The sequence below is a fragment of the Semicossyphus pulcher genome, unplaced genomic scaffold (assembly GCF_022749685.1).
Source record: "Semicossyphus pulcher isolate SPU_LCO1_2020_fin unplaced genomic scaffold, fSemPul1.0.p SCAF_1, whole genome shotgun sequence".
Taxonomy (NCBI): domain Eukaryota; kingdom Metazoa; phylum Chordata; class Actinopteri; order Labriformes; family Labridae; genus Semicossyphus; species Semicossyphus pulcher.
Window position 1 is genome coordinate 21,898,068 of NW_027211603.1, and position 17,599 is coordinate 21,915,666.

General features: G+C 41.7%; 1 protein-coding gene across 1 annotated transcript in view; it reads right to left on the bottom strand.

Annotated features, from left to right (window-relative positions):
- The window catches only part of tln2a (talin 2a), a 93,921-nt gene that overhangs the window by 40,329 nt on the left and 35,993 nt on the right, over positions 1 to 17,599 (bottom strand). The window contains exons 3-13 of the mRNA XM_069675863.1: positions 9,981 to 10,152; positions 8,636 to 8,733; positions 7,778 to 7,907; positions 7,392 to 7,544; positions 6,917 to 7,059; positions 6,076 to 6,203; positions 5,891 to 5,954; positions 5,691 to 5,795; positions 2,499 to 2,654; positions 1,477 to 1,578; positions 753 to 829 (exon numbers count right to left, since the gene is read on the bottom strand). Of these exons, the coding sequence (XP_069531964.1) occupies positions 753 to 829; positions 1,477 to 1,578; positions 2,499 to 2,654; positions 5,691 to 5,795; positions 5,891 to 5,954; positions 6,076 to 6,203; positions 6,917 to 7,059; positions 7,392 to 7,544; positions 7,778 to 7,907; positions 8,636 to 8,733; positions 9,981 to 10,116 (1,292 nt within the window). The 5' untranslated portion in view covers positions 10,117 to 10,152. The remainder of the gene's footprint in view (positions 1 to 752; positions 830 to 1,476; positions 1,579 to 2,498; positions 2,655 to 5,690; positions 5,796 to 5,890; positions 5,955 to 6,075; positions 6,204 to 6,916; positions 7,060 to 7,391; positions 7,545 to 7,777; positions 7,908 to 8,635; positions 8,734 to 9,980; positions 10,153 to 17,599) is intronic.

Here is a 17,599-nt window from a genome sequence, read left to right on the forward strand (position 1 = left end):
CCGGGGCCGGTAAGGAGGAAATTGAAAAATGAACCCCGTCTCATATCACGTTTTAGGACAATAATAAGTAATAATATTGTGTGCTGCTTTTATGCTCATGGAGAAACCTTCATATACTCCACAGCACTACAACATAATAAAGTACTGCAGGGATCACAAGGGGAGTCCTTTAAGGATTACAAGAGGTTATAGAAAAACAACTTTGTTTTTTCTCTTTTTTTAATTATGTTGTTCTCTACTACATATTTTTTTAAAGCTCTTAAAAGAAAGATAAAAGCTGTCTACAGTCACAAAAAGCGTCGTCTGTCCTCTGCTTTTAACAGAGTCAAATGCCATGCTAGCATTTCTGCTCCATTAGGCTAAACGCTAACAGTAGCATGCTATTAGCTTGCAATGACACCACTAACATCCTGATGTCTAGCATTTACAATGTGTAGGTTTTTTGCATATTGCATTTGTTTTTATGTTTGCTGTTGTTTTGCAATTGTTTATGAGGGAGGTGTCCACTGTAGTCGTAATTGGCTGAGAAGTAGTTCCAGGGGAGGGAAGAGGGAGTTAATGTTATAAAAGCTACTTTTAAGCATGATTTCTGCGTTCTGGAAAAGAGCAGACGTATTTTGAGCGAGGGAGAGCTAAGTGAGAAAAGCAATTCAACCGATCGGGTTAGCTGTTGCTGCGACAAGGGAATAAAACGCCTCTTCCTCGTTCTTCGTCCATCCGTCTAGCTACCCCCAAAGATACAATATACATACTTTTTCGGGGATACAGATTCTTCAAGCATGGTAGACTCCTCATCTCCTTCCAGTCCAAAGCGGTCCTTGCTTTGCTTCTGCATGACAGAGATAAAACATTATTTAAAAAGGAGCACATAATGATTTTTGGGGAGACTGCCCTGAGACTATCTTTCCAAATTTCAGGATTTGTGTTACATAAAAGTAAACCGGGGCCCAAACTCAAGCTACTCATCTGCTGGTTGACACATTTTACATTCTATTTTTAGGATTTGGGTGCACCAGATGAAAGTCACTGAAACTACAAATCATTAGATGAAATCAAATGTGAAATTAATTACACTATTTTTCATAATTTTTAAGGCATGAGATGCAGAAAAACCATATTTGTGTCAACTTCCTTAACTGAGGAAAGGATAAATGCAAACCCAAATATGACGGACACAGATTATAGTGTATAATAGTTCACACTTAATCTTACATCATTTGATCCCATGATCACAAAAGTTTTAATGGCTCTGAACATGGTAGTTAAATATGAATTTGAAGTGATTATTCTAACCAACATAATGACCTCCATTTTTCCACTTGAGCCCAGCTGTCCTGAGCTTCTCTTTATTTAACTTCAGCTGCTTGGCACAGCAGCCTGAGTACATCAAGGCTCCACATATCTGAGACGCTATCTGCCACAGGAGAATATCGATTCATTATGATTCATCTGCGTCTCCGGAGATAAATGTCTCACCTTTTTCAGGATGATGTCGATGTATCCTGCGATGAGCTGAGAGATCTGTTCCCCTTCAGTGGTCTGCACCGAGTAGTAACTCTCCTGGTACTCCCCAAAGTCCTACACAAACACACACATCCTCATTTTAAACATGCATTTTATACTGGACAGTAGAATGACCCCTCTGCAGCGCATGTACTGCACATAGGCTGAGGGTTTACTGTGAGGATTACTGGGAATGCATGGAGCCGGCTAGTTTCAGATGAATACCACACATTGTGTTGGGTGACACCAAACTGCTGCAACATACAAAGAGTCAGATTAACCCAAGAAGCATCAGAGAGCAGAGTTTATGCAGGATTTGAAGCAGAACAAAATAATCTGGAGGGGCTTTTTACTGAGAAAGTGAGGGATGTGTAAAACTTTATATTGGCTCACTTGGACTATAAATCAAAGGGCTGTCAGGGTGACCTTAGCCAGCTTATAACAGAACAAAATATATCAATCCGTCAACATTTGAACATAAAATCAAACCTCCATTACAAATGCCAGTGTCACAAAAACACACATCCTGATGCACAAAGCACTCTGCTGAATTAACAGCAAGAAAGAGAAAGCTTGTTAATTTAATAGAGACAGTGCCTCTACCAGATCTACAAGATTAAACCCATGTTGCTCACTGACTCAGGGTGCTGACACAAAGGAGGGATATTGACAGGGAAGACAAAAGAGTGAGTTCAATAACTGAAGTGCGCGAGGGAATGAAAGAGAGGGCAGACTGAGCACTACACTGATTGTTTTACGGCCTCAGCTGGGTTCACGGTGAACCTGTCGTTGTTATTTACTACCAGGGATATACCGCTCAGTGAGGACAATGGGTAAAATAAAACAAAGGCAGGAGTACTGAGACCGCTGCTTCTGTGTTAAATCCTAGTGTAAGACTGCAGCATTGTCCATGTTTAAATCTGTAGTGTGGGTGTAGAGTGTTTGTGTGTGTGTGTGTGTGTGTGTGTGTGTGTGTGTGTGTGTGTGTGTCTCACCAGCGTGAAGCTCTTGGGTGATGCCGCCCACCTCTTCACAGTGGTAAGTGGCCACTCCTGAACCACGTCTTTGGTCCTCTCTTCCACTCTCATCACAGACTCCTTGGTGATCCCCAAGAGCCGCGGCACCAGCTTGTTCTTACTCTTCATCTTTTCCTGCAGAGACATCAAATTGATGTGATACTTACAAATCTGACAGAAATACACTGAATGCTAAATCAAACGTACTCTATAACCGGGGACAGTGACTCAACGCATTAAAAGAAGTCATTACTGCTAACATTAAACAGGTGTCAAACTGCAACCTAGAGCTTTTACTACAAGTGCGATTCTTCCCTTGTGCGGTCACAAAGGTACTTGCATCAGTCTCTTTCAGACTAACCTAAAGGATTTGTGTCAACACTTTTATACCTGACATTTGTAATCGGGGACTATGACTAAGCACTGCATACAGAAGTGAGTTGCCTTTAACTGTAAGTTGAAAGAGATTTGCACTCTTTGCTGAATGTTAATGAAGCCTTACTAAGGAAACAGTTTCTTTTATCACTTCTGCAGCTAAAGAATTTAAATTGATTCAATTGCTTTTTGTGTATTAATTTGGCAGAAAGAGACGAGTTTTACCTTAAGTTAGTAGACATAAGTAGACCTATTTAAACTCACACTCTTTCCATGTGCGTTGAATCATTATCCTGCAACTTCATCCAACACATTTTATTTTGAAAACCCATCCTGCAGCATTGCTAATACTAACTAACGTGTCACTAAGTGCGTTTACAACGCATCTGACAATTGCCAATAGCCACCAATGAGTACTGCTAGTGATAGTGATACTAGTACCAGTGCAATGGCAATCATAACACTTCCTGCAGTAGAAGTATGCCCATCATTACCCACCAAAATGCTACAAGTACTCTCAGTTTGGCTGCTGGCAACCATTCAGCGCTCCTTCAGATCCATTATTTATTAAAGCTCTGTGTGCTTTTGACGTCAGTGTGTAACATTTAGGCTGTTAATTGACTAATTTATAGAGGACACTTTACTCTATTGGAAATCACTGTATTAATAAAGGCAGACTAATTAAATGAAAACATGATCAACCAACAAGAACCAAACCTCATGATGCACACCAAACATTTTAAATGTCAACCACAATTCTGCCCACATTAGTTTTCTGTAATTTGTCATATTCATGTGCCTGCTGAAGGTCTTACTAAATCAAATGCGTTCAGAGAAAAGCATTAAAAAAGTTAAAATTCAGAGGCCTTGAAGCTTAAAACTCCAATTTTGCTGTCACAGTGATCTGCCACGATGAGTAATCATCCGTCTAACCAGGGAAAAAAAAACTTTCCCAGTTAGTAATTAAAGCGTTATGTCCTAATCACGTCTTTATCTTCCTGTCAAAAACTCTCAACCTCCCCCTTTCTTCACTTAGCCTCTGATGTTGTACTTTTCCCTTCTCTGCATGGAAAGACAAAGCGTTTCTTCAGGAGCTGCAGTCGGGGAGCAGATGGACAAAACCGTGATGGGCTGTGACGTGAGGGCAGAGAGGTGAGGTGTGTAAAAGTCCCGCAGGGCCTGTTAACTCTCCAGGGCCTCCAGGGGTTACGGGTTAGGGACTATAGGCTGCATTTTTTCCACCCCTTATTTTTAAAGATGTTTCTGCTTCACAGTATTACACTCGAAGGGTGAGGGAACGACAAGGGTGAGCAGATAAGACGTGAGCTGATCAAGGAGAGCACAGATCCAAGGCCGGGAGGTAGGATGTGAGTGTTTTTTATGCTTTAAAAAGGGAACAAAAGGTGAGGTACAGTGTTAACTCGCAGCACTGTGGAATGTGTGAGCTACTGCAAATGAAGATTTGATGAGGTGAGCTCGGATCTAATGGAGAGTTTTGTTTTTTATACCCCATCTCTGCACTTATCCTCTGGTGCTGAAAGCTGCTGATGAAAAGCCGGGACCTGTCTGGCAGAGAGTCAGTAACAGCAGCACAAGTGACTTTTTTTTTTCCCCTGCAGGCAAATTACCAAAAACGATGTCATTTTCTACGAGAGCTCGGCAATGAAGTCAGAAAAGGTGACAAGTGGTGAGCAATTTATGGGTGCAGGCAGGGACGTTTCCCATCACGTTATGCAGGATGTCCTCTTGCTGAGAAATGATGTTGGGGAGTTTTCTGTCACTCTTGTCATTGCGGCTACAATTGGAAAGCAGCAAATTGGTCCTCTTCACAGGCATCTGTTGGCAGTTGGACTTATTTGGGGGAGTTAGTGTCCCAGGTTTGCCTGTGTGATGTCTCCCAGTCTCCCTCATTCACTCCACTTCCTCCCACACTCGCCCTGAAATAATCTTTAGTTCCACGCTCGGCTGCACAGACACATTTGGTTTCCTTCCAGGGACAAACTGAACTCCCTGCAGAAGAGTTGCTGCGGGTGTGCTATTACAAGTGTGTTTTAGGGAATTAGTGACAGAGAGAGGGAGATGGGAAATGTATGGGATGCAAATACTTAAGACTTCTTTGCTTTTGCCGAGAGAAAGTGGCTCTGTAAAATAAAGATTTGGTCCATCAGAAAAGCTCTATAAAAGGTTGGAATTTGAGTTTTTCTACCCAATGTTACACGAGAGAGGTTGAAAAAGTCCACTTTTAATTAATGTGAAAATAATCTAAAGAAACAACGAAATTGCAAAAGCTGGAAAAGAAGCAGAATTACGCAATAAATAATGCATCTGCTGAAATGTTCAGATCTTTCTTTGGAGTGTTGTTTCAAGATTTTAACTTTTAAACTGAGCTGAATAAAAAGACTCATATCTGAAAGGGATTGAAGATCTTGTTGTATTATTCATAAATTTACTAGCCCTAGAGAAAAATCCCTACTGTCATTATTTCGAGCAGGGCATTTTTCTCTCTGTGTAGGTGACAGAAGACGCTTTGATGGTTCAGGTGGACACAGACAATTTCCCCTCCTGCTGGGAGCTGCCTCCAAACTCTTTATCCAGTTAACACCGAGCCCAGAGAGCAGATTTCACACTCAGGAGATAAAAGGCTCCAACAACTCTTCAGCTAATTCCAAAATCTGCTTCACTTCAGGCTGGATTTTTCACTTTTTGAGGGGAGATGATCTTTTTTTTTTTTTATTAAATAAAATGGTGCCGGGGTGCTTTATTTAAATGCTCACAGAAATAAATTTAAAAACCAACCTTGACCAGGAAGAAGGAGACGCCGTAGGTCCTCAGAGAGCGCGCCAGTTTGACGTATTTCACCTTCGCCTCGATCTCTGTCATTTCTCCACAGTTTTTGTGGTCCTGCGGGATGGATTAGACATGTGATCAGTCTTTGAATAATTGGTGCAAAACTTGTAAATGAATTTAACGTAAAACAATTAAAAAGTGCTGCACACCTGGAATAATTTCTTCTCAGATCCTCTCTGCTTTATGTATTCTTTGGGTAGAAACTCCTTCAAGCTAAGAGGGAAAGTAGAAAAGAAAATTAAATGCTTCAACTCGCTTTCCCGCACGTCATTCCTCTCTTAAAAATGACAAATCATACAAATATGACTGAGAAATCCTCTCGTGGGACGCTTACTCTAAGAATCCAGGTTTGTGTTTGTGCTCGACGTGAGGTCCAAACTGGATCTGGGCCTGGATGCCTGCGAACTCGCAGGCTTTGTCAAATGATACTGGGTGAGAGCCGTTCAGGATGTCATCTCGAGCCTGAAAGAGAAACACAATCTATTATTAACTATAAAAGCTAGAAGATCCTTTATCCAACATTTATAGCTTCTAGAGATGGGAGGTTCGACTCTTTTTACCAACTCGAGCTTGCATGAGTCACTCACTAAAGCGAGTTTTTCGAGTCACTTGAGGCAGTTACCCAGAGCTTGAATCCCCCACCGACCTAAGCAATCATAGAGCATGGCCACGAGAGACTAAATTTTATCGTGCAGCTCTTCTAGTCTCTATTTTGGACCTAATTGATCAATTTCTGATAGTCGAGTGAGTCATTTCCGCAGGGATTGTGACGCTCATTTTCCCAATCTATGCCGCCACGACCAGCCACATATAGTCAGACCTTCAGCTCAGGGCAGGCAGCAAGCTCCAGGCGCCGGACTGTGGGAGCGAGTACTGAGTTGAAACAAGAGGTTGTTTTTCTCACAGTGCTCGGCTTATACGGTGGTCTCGCCTCAAATTCGCAGTTTGCAGTGGCTAGTAGCAGGTAGCAGGTAGGAGGGGTGAGTCAGTGGACGAGTTAGTGGAGCTGAGGACTCGTGACTCCCGAGTCAGTAAAAAGAGTTGTTCGTTTAAAACGATTGACTAATGAGTCGCACATCACTAGTAGCTTCTTGTTGCCATCAGGTGATGATGGACTAATGTTTCTAGTAACATTCTCCTCTGGTGTAAAATACGCTAATCAAAGACATTCAGACCTGAACATAGAGCAGGTTGAGCTGGACCGGGTCTCTGGAGTCCACGTTCTGGTCGGAGTAGAAGAACTTGCGTCTGAGCAGCAGCGTCTCGTTCTCGTCCACCCCCTGCTCTCTGAACGTTCTGCTGTGGTCCAGCCAGTTCACTGACAACACAAACACAGGGATCAGATTAGAAAAATCCCCTCTGAGAAGGCGAACAAAGACAATACATGAATCAGTTTCTTTACAACAATACAATCTGTGTGTTTACAGAGAAAGGAGAGGATTTAAAAGCAAACCGATAAAAGAAATCCCTGTGGGTTTTGGTATAAATGATCTGGTGGCTTTATGCGTTACCTTAAATAGATTACATGACTAGCAACTTAGACTTTTAACACCAACATATACTGTGAAATATTGCTTGAAAAAGTGTATTCAGCGAAGATGTTGGCCGTCAACGAAACCATCAGGTCAGATCTATTTCAGCTAAACTCACGGTCGTCGTCCGTGTGTAGCTTAGCTTTCAGCTTCTCCATTTTTCTCTCGTCCCGCAGCAGCGTCCTGTCTTTCTTCAGCGTTCCCATCCCGTCGTCCTTCTTCTCCTCCACCGTCTCCTGGATCAGAGAGTACTCCTCATAGTTTGTGATGCCTGGATAACAAAAAAATACAAACAAAAGCGATTAAAAAATGCTAATACATTTGTTTATTTCCCGAGGATACAACGATCAATTTGTGTCCTTTCTAAACATTCAGATTAAAAGGATGTTTCAGCTGTTTGTGACACTAAATTTGGATATGATAGAAAGAACAAGGGGCGGTGTAATTCAAGTGAAAGTTGTAAAGAACAGTTAAAAAAAAAGGCTAGTAACAGAAGCTATGTACCTATTCTGCTGCATATAGTCACAAGCAGCTCGCCCACTGTTTTGGAGTCGTCCACCATGATGGTTTTAACGGCACCATCCAGCATCTTGATTTTCTGGGGCCTCTGCTTCTTCTTGTATTCAAGGATGTCCTGCTCAAAGACAAAAGATAGAGAGAAGAGATCAGGGAACAAAAACAGAGGAGAGAGGAATGCAGGAAGTAAATGTAGAGAAATAGACGGAGAAAGAAGGGGAGGGGGCTGAGAGTACCCGCTGTGAAAATGATCAAATGCATCCAGGTTTGCGTGAAGAGAGGGGAGAATATAAGCCAGAAAACCTTATTTAACGGCTGCCTATCACAGCCCGCTGCTCCCTTCCAATCACAACAATGAGGAGAGATTTGCTTCAGAATAATTGGTCACAGTCATGCCTTCTACCTGGGTTGCCTTTGGTGGATTTGAAGAGGAGAAACCATTTAGAGCTGCAGATGTACAGAGAGGGAGCGCTACACGACAAAAAGCAGTCAGTCGGGCCTTTGGCAGCAGGGATCAGAGGCTGGCAGAGGATCTACAGCTGGACGGAGGCTTCTTTAAAGCTTCCTCTGATCATTTTTCATTGACACCGGATTTTATCTTTCTCTCTTTCTCCCTCACATTTCTGACTGTCCTATCCTGAAACACAGCTTGCTTTTAATTGTATTAGAATGTTTTTTATTGTAGGTTCTTCATCGTAAAGCATTTTATTTATGATCAATTCAAATAAAGATCATCACTTTGTGCTACGCCTCAGTGAGTAGATGGCCATTAAACACCTGGAATCAAGCAATGAAATCTGGCTCAGTGCGTGTGCGCGTGTTTTTAACAGCCTGACATTTATTTACCCCATTGCGGAGCATGTAGTAGTCCAGTGCCCTTCCAGACTCCAACCAGATGCCTTTCCTCGGGTCTTCATCTGACAGAAACAGGCCGTAATCTGAAGCTGCGGCAGTGAGGGGAAAAAAGACCGTGGTGAGAAAAGTTATTTCTTATGTTAGGATCAGCGTACATAACATCAGCACCATGACAGACCCCGGCCTGACAGATGTCGGAAGTTAGAAACAATCTGCACATTTTTTATCCTGCCAGCACGGAGCCAACTCAGTCACTAATGTGTGCTCGTCTTGCTGTGGGCATGCTGATGTTGTTGCTATCAGGGTTAAGCAGTTAAGTCATACCCTGCTACCCTCTGCTAAACGCCTACAGTATACATATCGCAAAAGGTTGTTAAAATGGAAATTTATGATTGATTGGGCTCCAACTTTTAGTAGTCAAAACCAAAAAACTAGAATGTATTATTCTACAGTTGCATGAGGACAAAAAATAAATGTATTTATTCAACCAGGAAAAGCCTCATTGAGATTAATTTCAGAGTTTCAGACGTAAAACACACAACAATTACAAAAAATCAGCATATTCTGGGTCACATAGCGGAAAGTCATTAATCAAAGCCTCTACAACCTGATGCATCTTCCTCCAACGGCTTCAATCTACTTTTAAAAACATTTAAAGAGATCATCTCCCACAAACCCAGATCCTCCTGCAGCAGGAGCAGCGTACCTGAAACACCTTCTCCCCATTTCAAGACGCACTTTGGGGACAGATAGCAAAATTAAACCTCGTGTGTGGGTCACAGATTATAATTTTTATAATTTTACACAAGTAAGGGGGAAGCAAGTTAAGAATTAGCCTTACAAATGAGGACATGCCAGTGATTAAGTCTACGGTCGGACAATGCAGGCCAGCCAACTCGAGCATACAGGGAGCGATGATGAGTGAGGGCCTTAATATTTGTAATGAACCTCAATGCTCCGTGGTATACAGTGTCCAGAGACTGAAGGCATTGAGAGGGTGCATGCATATATAAAACATCACCGTAGTCAATCAGTGGCATAAAAGTAACAGCAACAGGTCTTCTTTTGCAGCAAAAGAAAAACATGACTTAATCATTAATTTAATTACTGTAATTATTAACTGCACAGTTATGTGACTCATGAAATGTTATGACTATGACTTGTTAAGGAGAGGAAGGAGGTACAACACTTAGAGCATGGGGGTGTTATATCCCAAACTGTGTGTTGTACCTCCTGCACGTTTCTTGTCATACTGTCCCTTTGCATCCCTGTATTTTATTATAGTTTACGCCTCATCGACGCCCCCTCCTGTGGGATTCTTTTCTCTCATTCTCACCCTGTCCGGTCTGAGCCTCGGGGACCCTCTCCCTGATTATCCTGCAGGCGTCGTAGACGGCCGTGGAGGGCTCAAACTGCATCGTCTTCACAACATTGCACTGCCGAACGCAGATTTTCAGCGACAGCACCACCATCTTTGCGGGCGGTGTGGGCGGAGGCTGCTGCTACACCTGCGCAAAACAAAGACAGAGAGAGAGAAGAGGGAGGATGAGTTTGTTGCATGGCACGAGTCCAGCAGGTCCAAAACATGATCACAGTAATGGAGCTCAGTGGCTGTGATAAATGAGCCAGATGTTGGAGGAGATGAATGATTGTTGTGTTGTTGTAGAAAGGGTGCATACACTTAACATGCAGTCTGATACATAATGTATTTCTTACAAATTGTGATTTTTCACATTTAAATGTAGTAAAAGTTACATTAATCCATTGTGGCGTCCCCGCTCTGCTTGATAAAACAGGTAACATCTTTGTTCATTTCTCCCACTAGAGAAAGTACAACCTAAAGCCATTCCTTTCACTTCATGCTTCCGTGCCTTCTCGTCGTTATGCATGCTGTGCTTTCCCTTGCACTGTCATAAACAATGACATTTTATGAAAGTGAAGAAAGTGCTAATTTGTGCACAGCGAGGCCGTTGTCATGCTTCATAAAACAAAAGAGCCGACAACAAATGTATCACTTCTTGAAAAACAGCCCATCTGGCCCCTCATGGAGACAGAGACAAAGAATGGATATTGTGGGCAAGAGATTTTCAAGGTAAAACAAGGCGACAAAGCTATCAACAACAACCCGAACGACAACCGTTTTTCATCCGTGATGGGCAAAACTACCCACTTCTAAAATCTGTTTCAATAGCAGTTGCCAAAACATCAACAAGAGTCTGAACCTTCATCATCATCTTCACATCTACAGAGGCAGCAACTGTTATCTTCACAAACTAAAGTCAGAATGCTCCACATTCTCTCACCTCGTATAAAGTTGACCAAAGCGTCCTGAGAAATGCTCTGACAGCTCAAACTTTAGCGATTCTTTACTCAGTCTGCCACCTCATCTGTTCATGGTTACATAATGTCTACGTCTACAGCTCTCGGAGTTTCAGCTCATTGTCTAGCTGTCCATCACTCAACTTTACTGTTTTGGTTCGCTCTTACTGCTCTCATAGAGATTTTTTTGTTGAAGAAAGTGCTTGCTGTTTATAAAAATTAAGCTTTAACCCATTGAATAATAACAGCTCGGCACCGAACAGCAGACGGACTCAGTTAGCAGTTAGCAGCCAAAGAGGCCTCCTTCGGGAGTTGGTAGAGACCAAAAACAGAGGTTAAAGAAAGGGATTATGGGACTTGTTTGCTAACAAGTTATAGCATCTTTCATATAGAGTCAAATAATGGTCAAAACGATTTTGAGTGGGCGCTGGTTTAGCTCAGTTGGTGAAGCAAGAGCCCCACGTACAGAGACCATAGCCCTCGTCACATTGATCGCAGGTTGAACTCCCGGTCTGCCAATCATTTGGTGCATGTCATCCTCCACCCTCTACTCCTCACATTTCCTGTCTATTTACAGCTATCCTATCTAATAAAGACATAAGCCAAAAAAATCATCTTAGAAAAAAGATTTTGAGCTTGCAAAATAATGTCACAGCCTGCAGCTGTATTTCTACGGAAGCCCAAAGCAGACATGCATCCATACATTTTATTTACTCCGTTTTCCTGTGACCTCGACTTATTTATCCCTTTATCTCAGGATAACAAAGCTGGTTTCCCATGATAACAAGTTCACTTCAGTTGTTTTCTAGAGACCTCGACTTATTTTTCTCGTTTTTTTGAGATAACAAAGCTTGTTTCGTGTTAACGGGATCATTTTCCGGCAATCTAGAAAAAAAACCAACAAGCAAGTCACTGTGATATTACAGACCAGGACATGTCATATCGCCGTTGCCCACACTAATGAGGTTAAACTTGTTTCTATGTTTGTTTCGTGCTTTTGCAACTCTGGGGATACAAGTTATGATCATCTGACGTTATGTTGGTGTCGCGTCGTCATCTCGCGATAACGTGATAAATAAGTCGGGATCTCAATAAACAACCAGAATTAACTTGTTATCACGGGAAAACAGAGTCAGTAAAATGTATGGATGTCCGCTAAGGGCTTCCGTAGTATTTCACTTTTTGTGTGCATGTAAAAATAAATTAGCATTTCAATTTGTGAATTTGTAGATAAGTTTTGCAGATGTAGAAATATTTTGTGCACACAGATAAGATTTGTAAAGTGTAGTTTTTGTAGCTGTAGAAACTATTTGTGTATCAGATAGTTGCGCCCTGATTGGCCAGTTGAGCTTCCTATGATTGGATCGTCAGTGGACAACGTGGAGGCGAGCTGATTGGCTGGTCTGCTGAGGCGTAAAGAAACGGTCAGAATTCATAACTCGTAGCTGGTAACTTCAGAGCCAAACATGCGCATCGGAAATTTGTGTCTGTAACTCACAAGTCCACAAACACAAATAGTTTCTACAGCTACAAAAACATTTCACAAATTTGCAAATCTTTTCTGTGAGCACAAAATATTTCTACACCTGCACAACCTCTAGTACTTGAATGAGTGAGGACAAATTGTTTTTCATTCATTCACAAAGGTCGGTACTTGCATGCAATTTTTTTCACATGCACACAAAACATGAAATACAACTACAAGCTGCGTCGAGTCGCCTGCACCCAAGCAAGCAAAAAACAATCATTGCAGGTTTAAATACCAGTAAAAAGACCCAGAAATACGCAGGCTATACCTCACATTCCTTAGACTAAACACAACTGCTGTGATTCACATGAGATGAAATGCAGGAAGAAGAAGGAGAAGGAAAAAGAGAGCTGTGACCTCCCTAACAGAGCATCTTCTGTCTGGGACTAATGGGAACACACTGCTCTTCTATATCGAAGGTCAGAGGTGAGAGGTCATTCGGGCCATGGCTGAAGTACACGGGTGGCCCCTCATCTGCTCGGCTCGCCTCTGACCTTAACTCAGACGCTCAGAATCTGGTTCCTATGTGAGATGTGTTCACATACAGGAGTGAAGGTGTTTGTTGGCACTCGTCTGCAGAATCCTGACGCCAACTGTCAGCTAGGAGTGTACATTATGTCGGCATAGAAGATTAGCATTCATCTTTTTATCAGCCATGAATTACACATCACCAAACAGCCTTTCAAAGATGTCTCTTAAACAGACTGTTAACCGATATTTTCCTCTGAGTAAGAACACTTATTCTGCTTTTTTGGGCCTAATTGCTGCCTTAATTTTCAGTCTAGCCTATAAATTGATCTCTGTCACTGCTCAGTGCTCCATCTAAATCAGTCAAGCACTTCCAAACCTCCTGTTGATAGGGGCTGGACCAAAGCCAAACACTTTCTTATAATCACTCACGCTGTCAGAGATCCGACCGAGCTTTAAAGACGGAGACGAGCCTAAAACAGATGTGAGCCTTTATTCTAGTGATCCCACGTCGTTCAACCCAACCTGAAAAGTCTCTCAAAGGACAGATCACGCCTGATGAAACTCTCTGTGACGCCCTTCAAGGATACCACAGAGCAACTTCACAGAATGAAAGCAACAAAGAGCGACTGTGTGAAGAAAACACAGACATGGCCGGGGTTGATTTACAAATATATGACGTCAAATTTGAATTCCTGTATCACCAGCTGGTCCAGGGTAATGGTTAGTTTTTCTATTTTGATCAGATCACAAGATGGACGCCTCAGCGGTCTGGATTTTACCTCTGGGTGGTGTTTGTTTGTCTCCATAAGCAAGCTGCAAACCACAGAATAATGTGATCTTCCCCTTTTAGACAGTAATCTCAGCAGAATCAGCCTCTAAGAGCCGGAGGAACGGTCTGACAAACAGCAGGAAGAAGTAAAGAGATAAGAGGAAGTGATGAGGAACGAGCATGATAAGCTAATAATGTGATGAAATGGTTATCAGTGGAGCCACTGGCAGGCTCAGCGGGACTAAGCAGTAGGAATTATATAGAGAGAAAGCTTATTTAAGGTTGTGTTACACATGTGGAAATGACTTTTGGATGTTCATGTTATGTCACATCCCGGTGCAACATTTCAATTTTGGCTAATTCTTGTGCAATCTGCAGAACCCCGAGGAGCCTTTTCATTTCACTGTGATTGAATGTGTAATGTGGAACCAGCAGTTTAATGAATATTCGCTTTTGCAAAGATGGGCCTCCATGTTTAGAGAACCTGATCATCAGGTGCTACAGCTATCTAGCAGCTGTAATGTCTGCATGCGTGCTAACTCAGGTAACCATTAAGATCATGACCCCTACGCTAGAGCCCGACAGGCTGTTCTGCTCCTTTCACTAACCTGGACTAAATTAGATTCAACAGTAGAGCTGAATAAAGATTTGACAGTCCATCTCTCTCAGTAATGGGGCTAAAACTGTCAAAGCATGAGCAGTATGTTTGCATTGTGATGCCACAGGCCCCAAGACAAATCCATCAATGTGCAGGTAGAAAAAAAACAACTTAATCAGCTCACACAAATCCTTTCAGACTTAGCACCTGAGAGAATCCTCTCTGAATTATAATTTCTTTCTCTGCGCACAAACAACACACTTACAATAAGGCCTACATTTTTAGGAAGAAAAACAAAACAAAACAAAAGATCAGTTTCATTGTGAGCATGACACTTGACTTGACTTCAGTTTGCTTCCAAGCTGGATTACCACCAAAGCAACCCATTATACATTTCCGCCTCCCTGGCATGAGAAAGGATTTGCTGAGATCAAATGTGATTGTAAAGCCCCCAAAACACTTTAGTACAACCAACTCATTAGGCTACTAACAAATCCACACAACTCCTGTGTGCATCCAGCAGCAGTAAGGCCACTTTAGGCTCTTTCTACTGAGCAAATCCAAATACTCATGTTTAAGGAAAGAAATGTGTGAAAAGAGAATCAAAAAGTTTGTATATGTTTACTTGTTTTTTTAAAGATTTTGCCAAGTTATCGCTTTCCAAACAAAATCGAAGGATACTGTTAGCACAAGTGTAACGATTCCATCTCTTGCATCAGTCTGAGCACAATAAAATATGAATCCCTTTGAAAAATCAGTGGAGGATTGTTATCAATCAATAATGAGAGAAAAAAAGATAAAGAAAAGTTCAGAATGAGGCTTGTTACAGCCTGAGAGTGGCTATATTAACATGCATATAACTAGTAATGCCTAAAGTCAACCGGGTAGATGGTAGCTTGGGTAGTTTGCAGGGACTTGGATCGAGAACCGGAGATTGGCCGGCTCAAGTCCCGGTACGGACCAACCATGGAATTGGGGCTGGCAGCTGGAGAGGTGCTAGTTCCTTTCTTGGGCACAGTGTCGAGGTGTCCTTTAGCAAGGCACCGAATGTCCTCTGTACTGACATCTCTCCATTAGTGCATGTCCATAGGGTCCTATTAGTGCATGTGTGTATTTCGGGCCTTTGTGTGTGTGTAGCATGTTTGTAAAAAAAAGTAATTAAAATGTAATTTCCCCTCAGGGATTAATGAAGTATGTCTTCTTCTTTAATATCAATAAACAAACAAAAAAACATCCAAAGTCAAATCCATTAACAACAAACAGTGTTCATATTCATGCTAGCTGCTATTTGAGGATGTAGCCTGGCTACTTGGACAAAGCATTGCTTTAAGCTAAATGCTAATGTCATCATGCTAGTATGCTCACAATGGAGATGATACCATGCCGATAGCCAAATAACACATGGTGTTCCTGGTTTAACCTTAAGACTAGTTAACCATGTACGATATATAGCTTAGCCCTTAGGGCAGCTGTGGCTCAGTGGTTGTCTTTCAGTTGGAAGGTTGGTGGTTCGATCCTTGACTGCTACAGTCACATGTCTAAGTGTCCTTGGGCAAGACACTGAACCCCAAATCAAGAATGAATGTGCATAGATACTGATAGGAGATTGGCACTTATGCCATTAGTGAGTGAATGTGACATGTAGAGTAAAAGCGCTTTGAGTGGTCGAAAGACTAGTAAAGTGCTATATAAATACAGTCCATCCATTTACCGTTGCTAATTTGCAATGTAAACGCAAAGTTCAGGCTTACATGAATTTGGTCATACACTAAAAAACAGTAACTTTCTGCAGTGGACATGAGCATCAGTACTAAATTTGATGTCAGTCCATATAATAGGTCTAGATCAAAGTGATGCAATTTTTAGCCATGACCCTCGCATAGCTAGAAATTAACTTTCAAGGGCATATTGTTGGTCATACTCAAATCTTAATCATGGGGAAAATATTAAATGGAAAAATGTCTGTAATGTAATAACTCAATCTATAAAAATGAAATTAATTATCCAATCCTATCCAATCTCGTTTTTTATGAGCTAAACTAATAAGCTGGTTTAATAAACTGATGAAATTACAGATCCAGAAATAGTACACATTTACAATTGTACACAGCAAGGAACAAACTAAGTGAGCAGAAACACTTAATGAAAGGCTGATGGCACACAACTAGTTAGTTGAGTTCCCACTACATTTCATTTCATTTCATGTGATATCTTTAAATCATATGGATGCAAGCCATCTTTTTCCCTGCATGCTTCACCTACATGCCTGCTGCCTCTGACTGCACTGTTCACACACGTGCTGCAGCAGGGGGCTGTTGGCCTGTAGCTTTATCTGTCTACTTTACCTTTCAGCTTTGCTCTTTACTGTCAAATCCAACAACTGCTGCCAAACAACAACAACAAAAAGACCATCATTCTTTGCATTTAAAATAACATGCAACAAAACCCTGTGACAAAAGGACCCACTTTTGTCACACACTGAGCCTACTGAAGCACCGATGCATGGAAAAATCACACACACAGACAGAAACACACAAATCCATAATCACTAATACGCTGCACACTCCCACACTGTGATACATGAGCACAAAGCATCCCTCCCTCCCCCTCCTGACTTTAAACCCAACTGCACCAGTTACACCTACACTGCTTTGATCTACTGCAGGCTCACATAACAAAGAATATTCAACAGTACCTCTCTGCTGTAAGCAACATTTTTCATGTGGTTTACATCAACCACGGCAGAGGCTCATTCAGGGCCTATTAAACCAGAGTGGACTAGTGGCCTTTTAGTGAAGTAATGACGTGGATTCCTTTGAATACATTCCTGTACACAGTGACTAGCCCTCATACAATATGTTTATATTTCAATACCTGTCTGCATGTAGCCGTCTTTCGGCGAGTCTTTGGTCCAGACTGAAATATCTCAATGACTATTAGATGGATTGCTGTAAAAGTTTGCAAAGACATTCATGGTCTCAAGAGGCTGAATCCTACTTTGGTGGTCCTAAAACCATGAAATATTTTAAAGCAAATTTTTTGGTTCCTTAAAAGACAAGTCTCACCAGCTCTCGTCATCCTCTTAAGTAGCAACAATGGAAATATCACCTTGAAATTTTGTAGATCGACTCATTGACCATTGATCGTGATTCTGATCACTTTGATCCCCTGAGCCTTCATCTGGTCAAATGTTCTCTTTTTCTTATTCTTTGGTTTTTGAATACCTTCAAATGAATTACATCCAACCAACTCTGTGTGCAGTGCTAATGA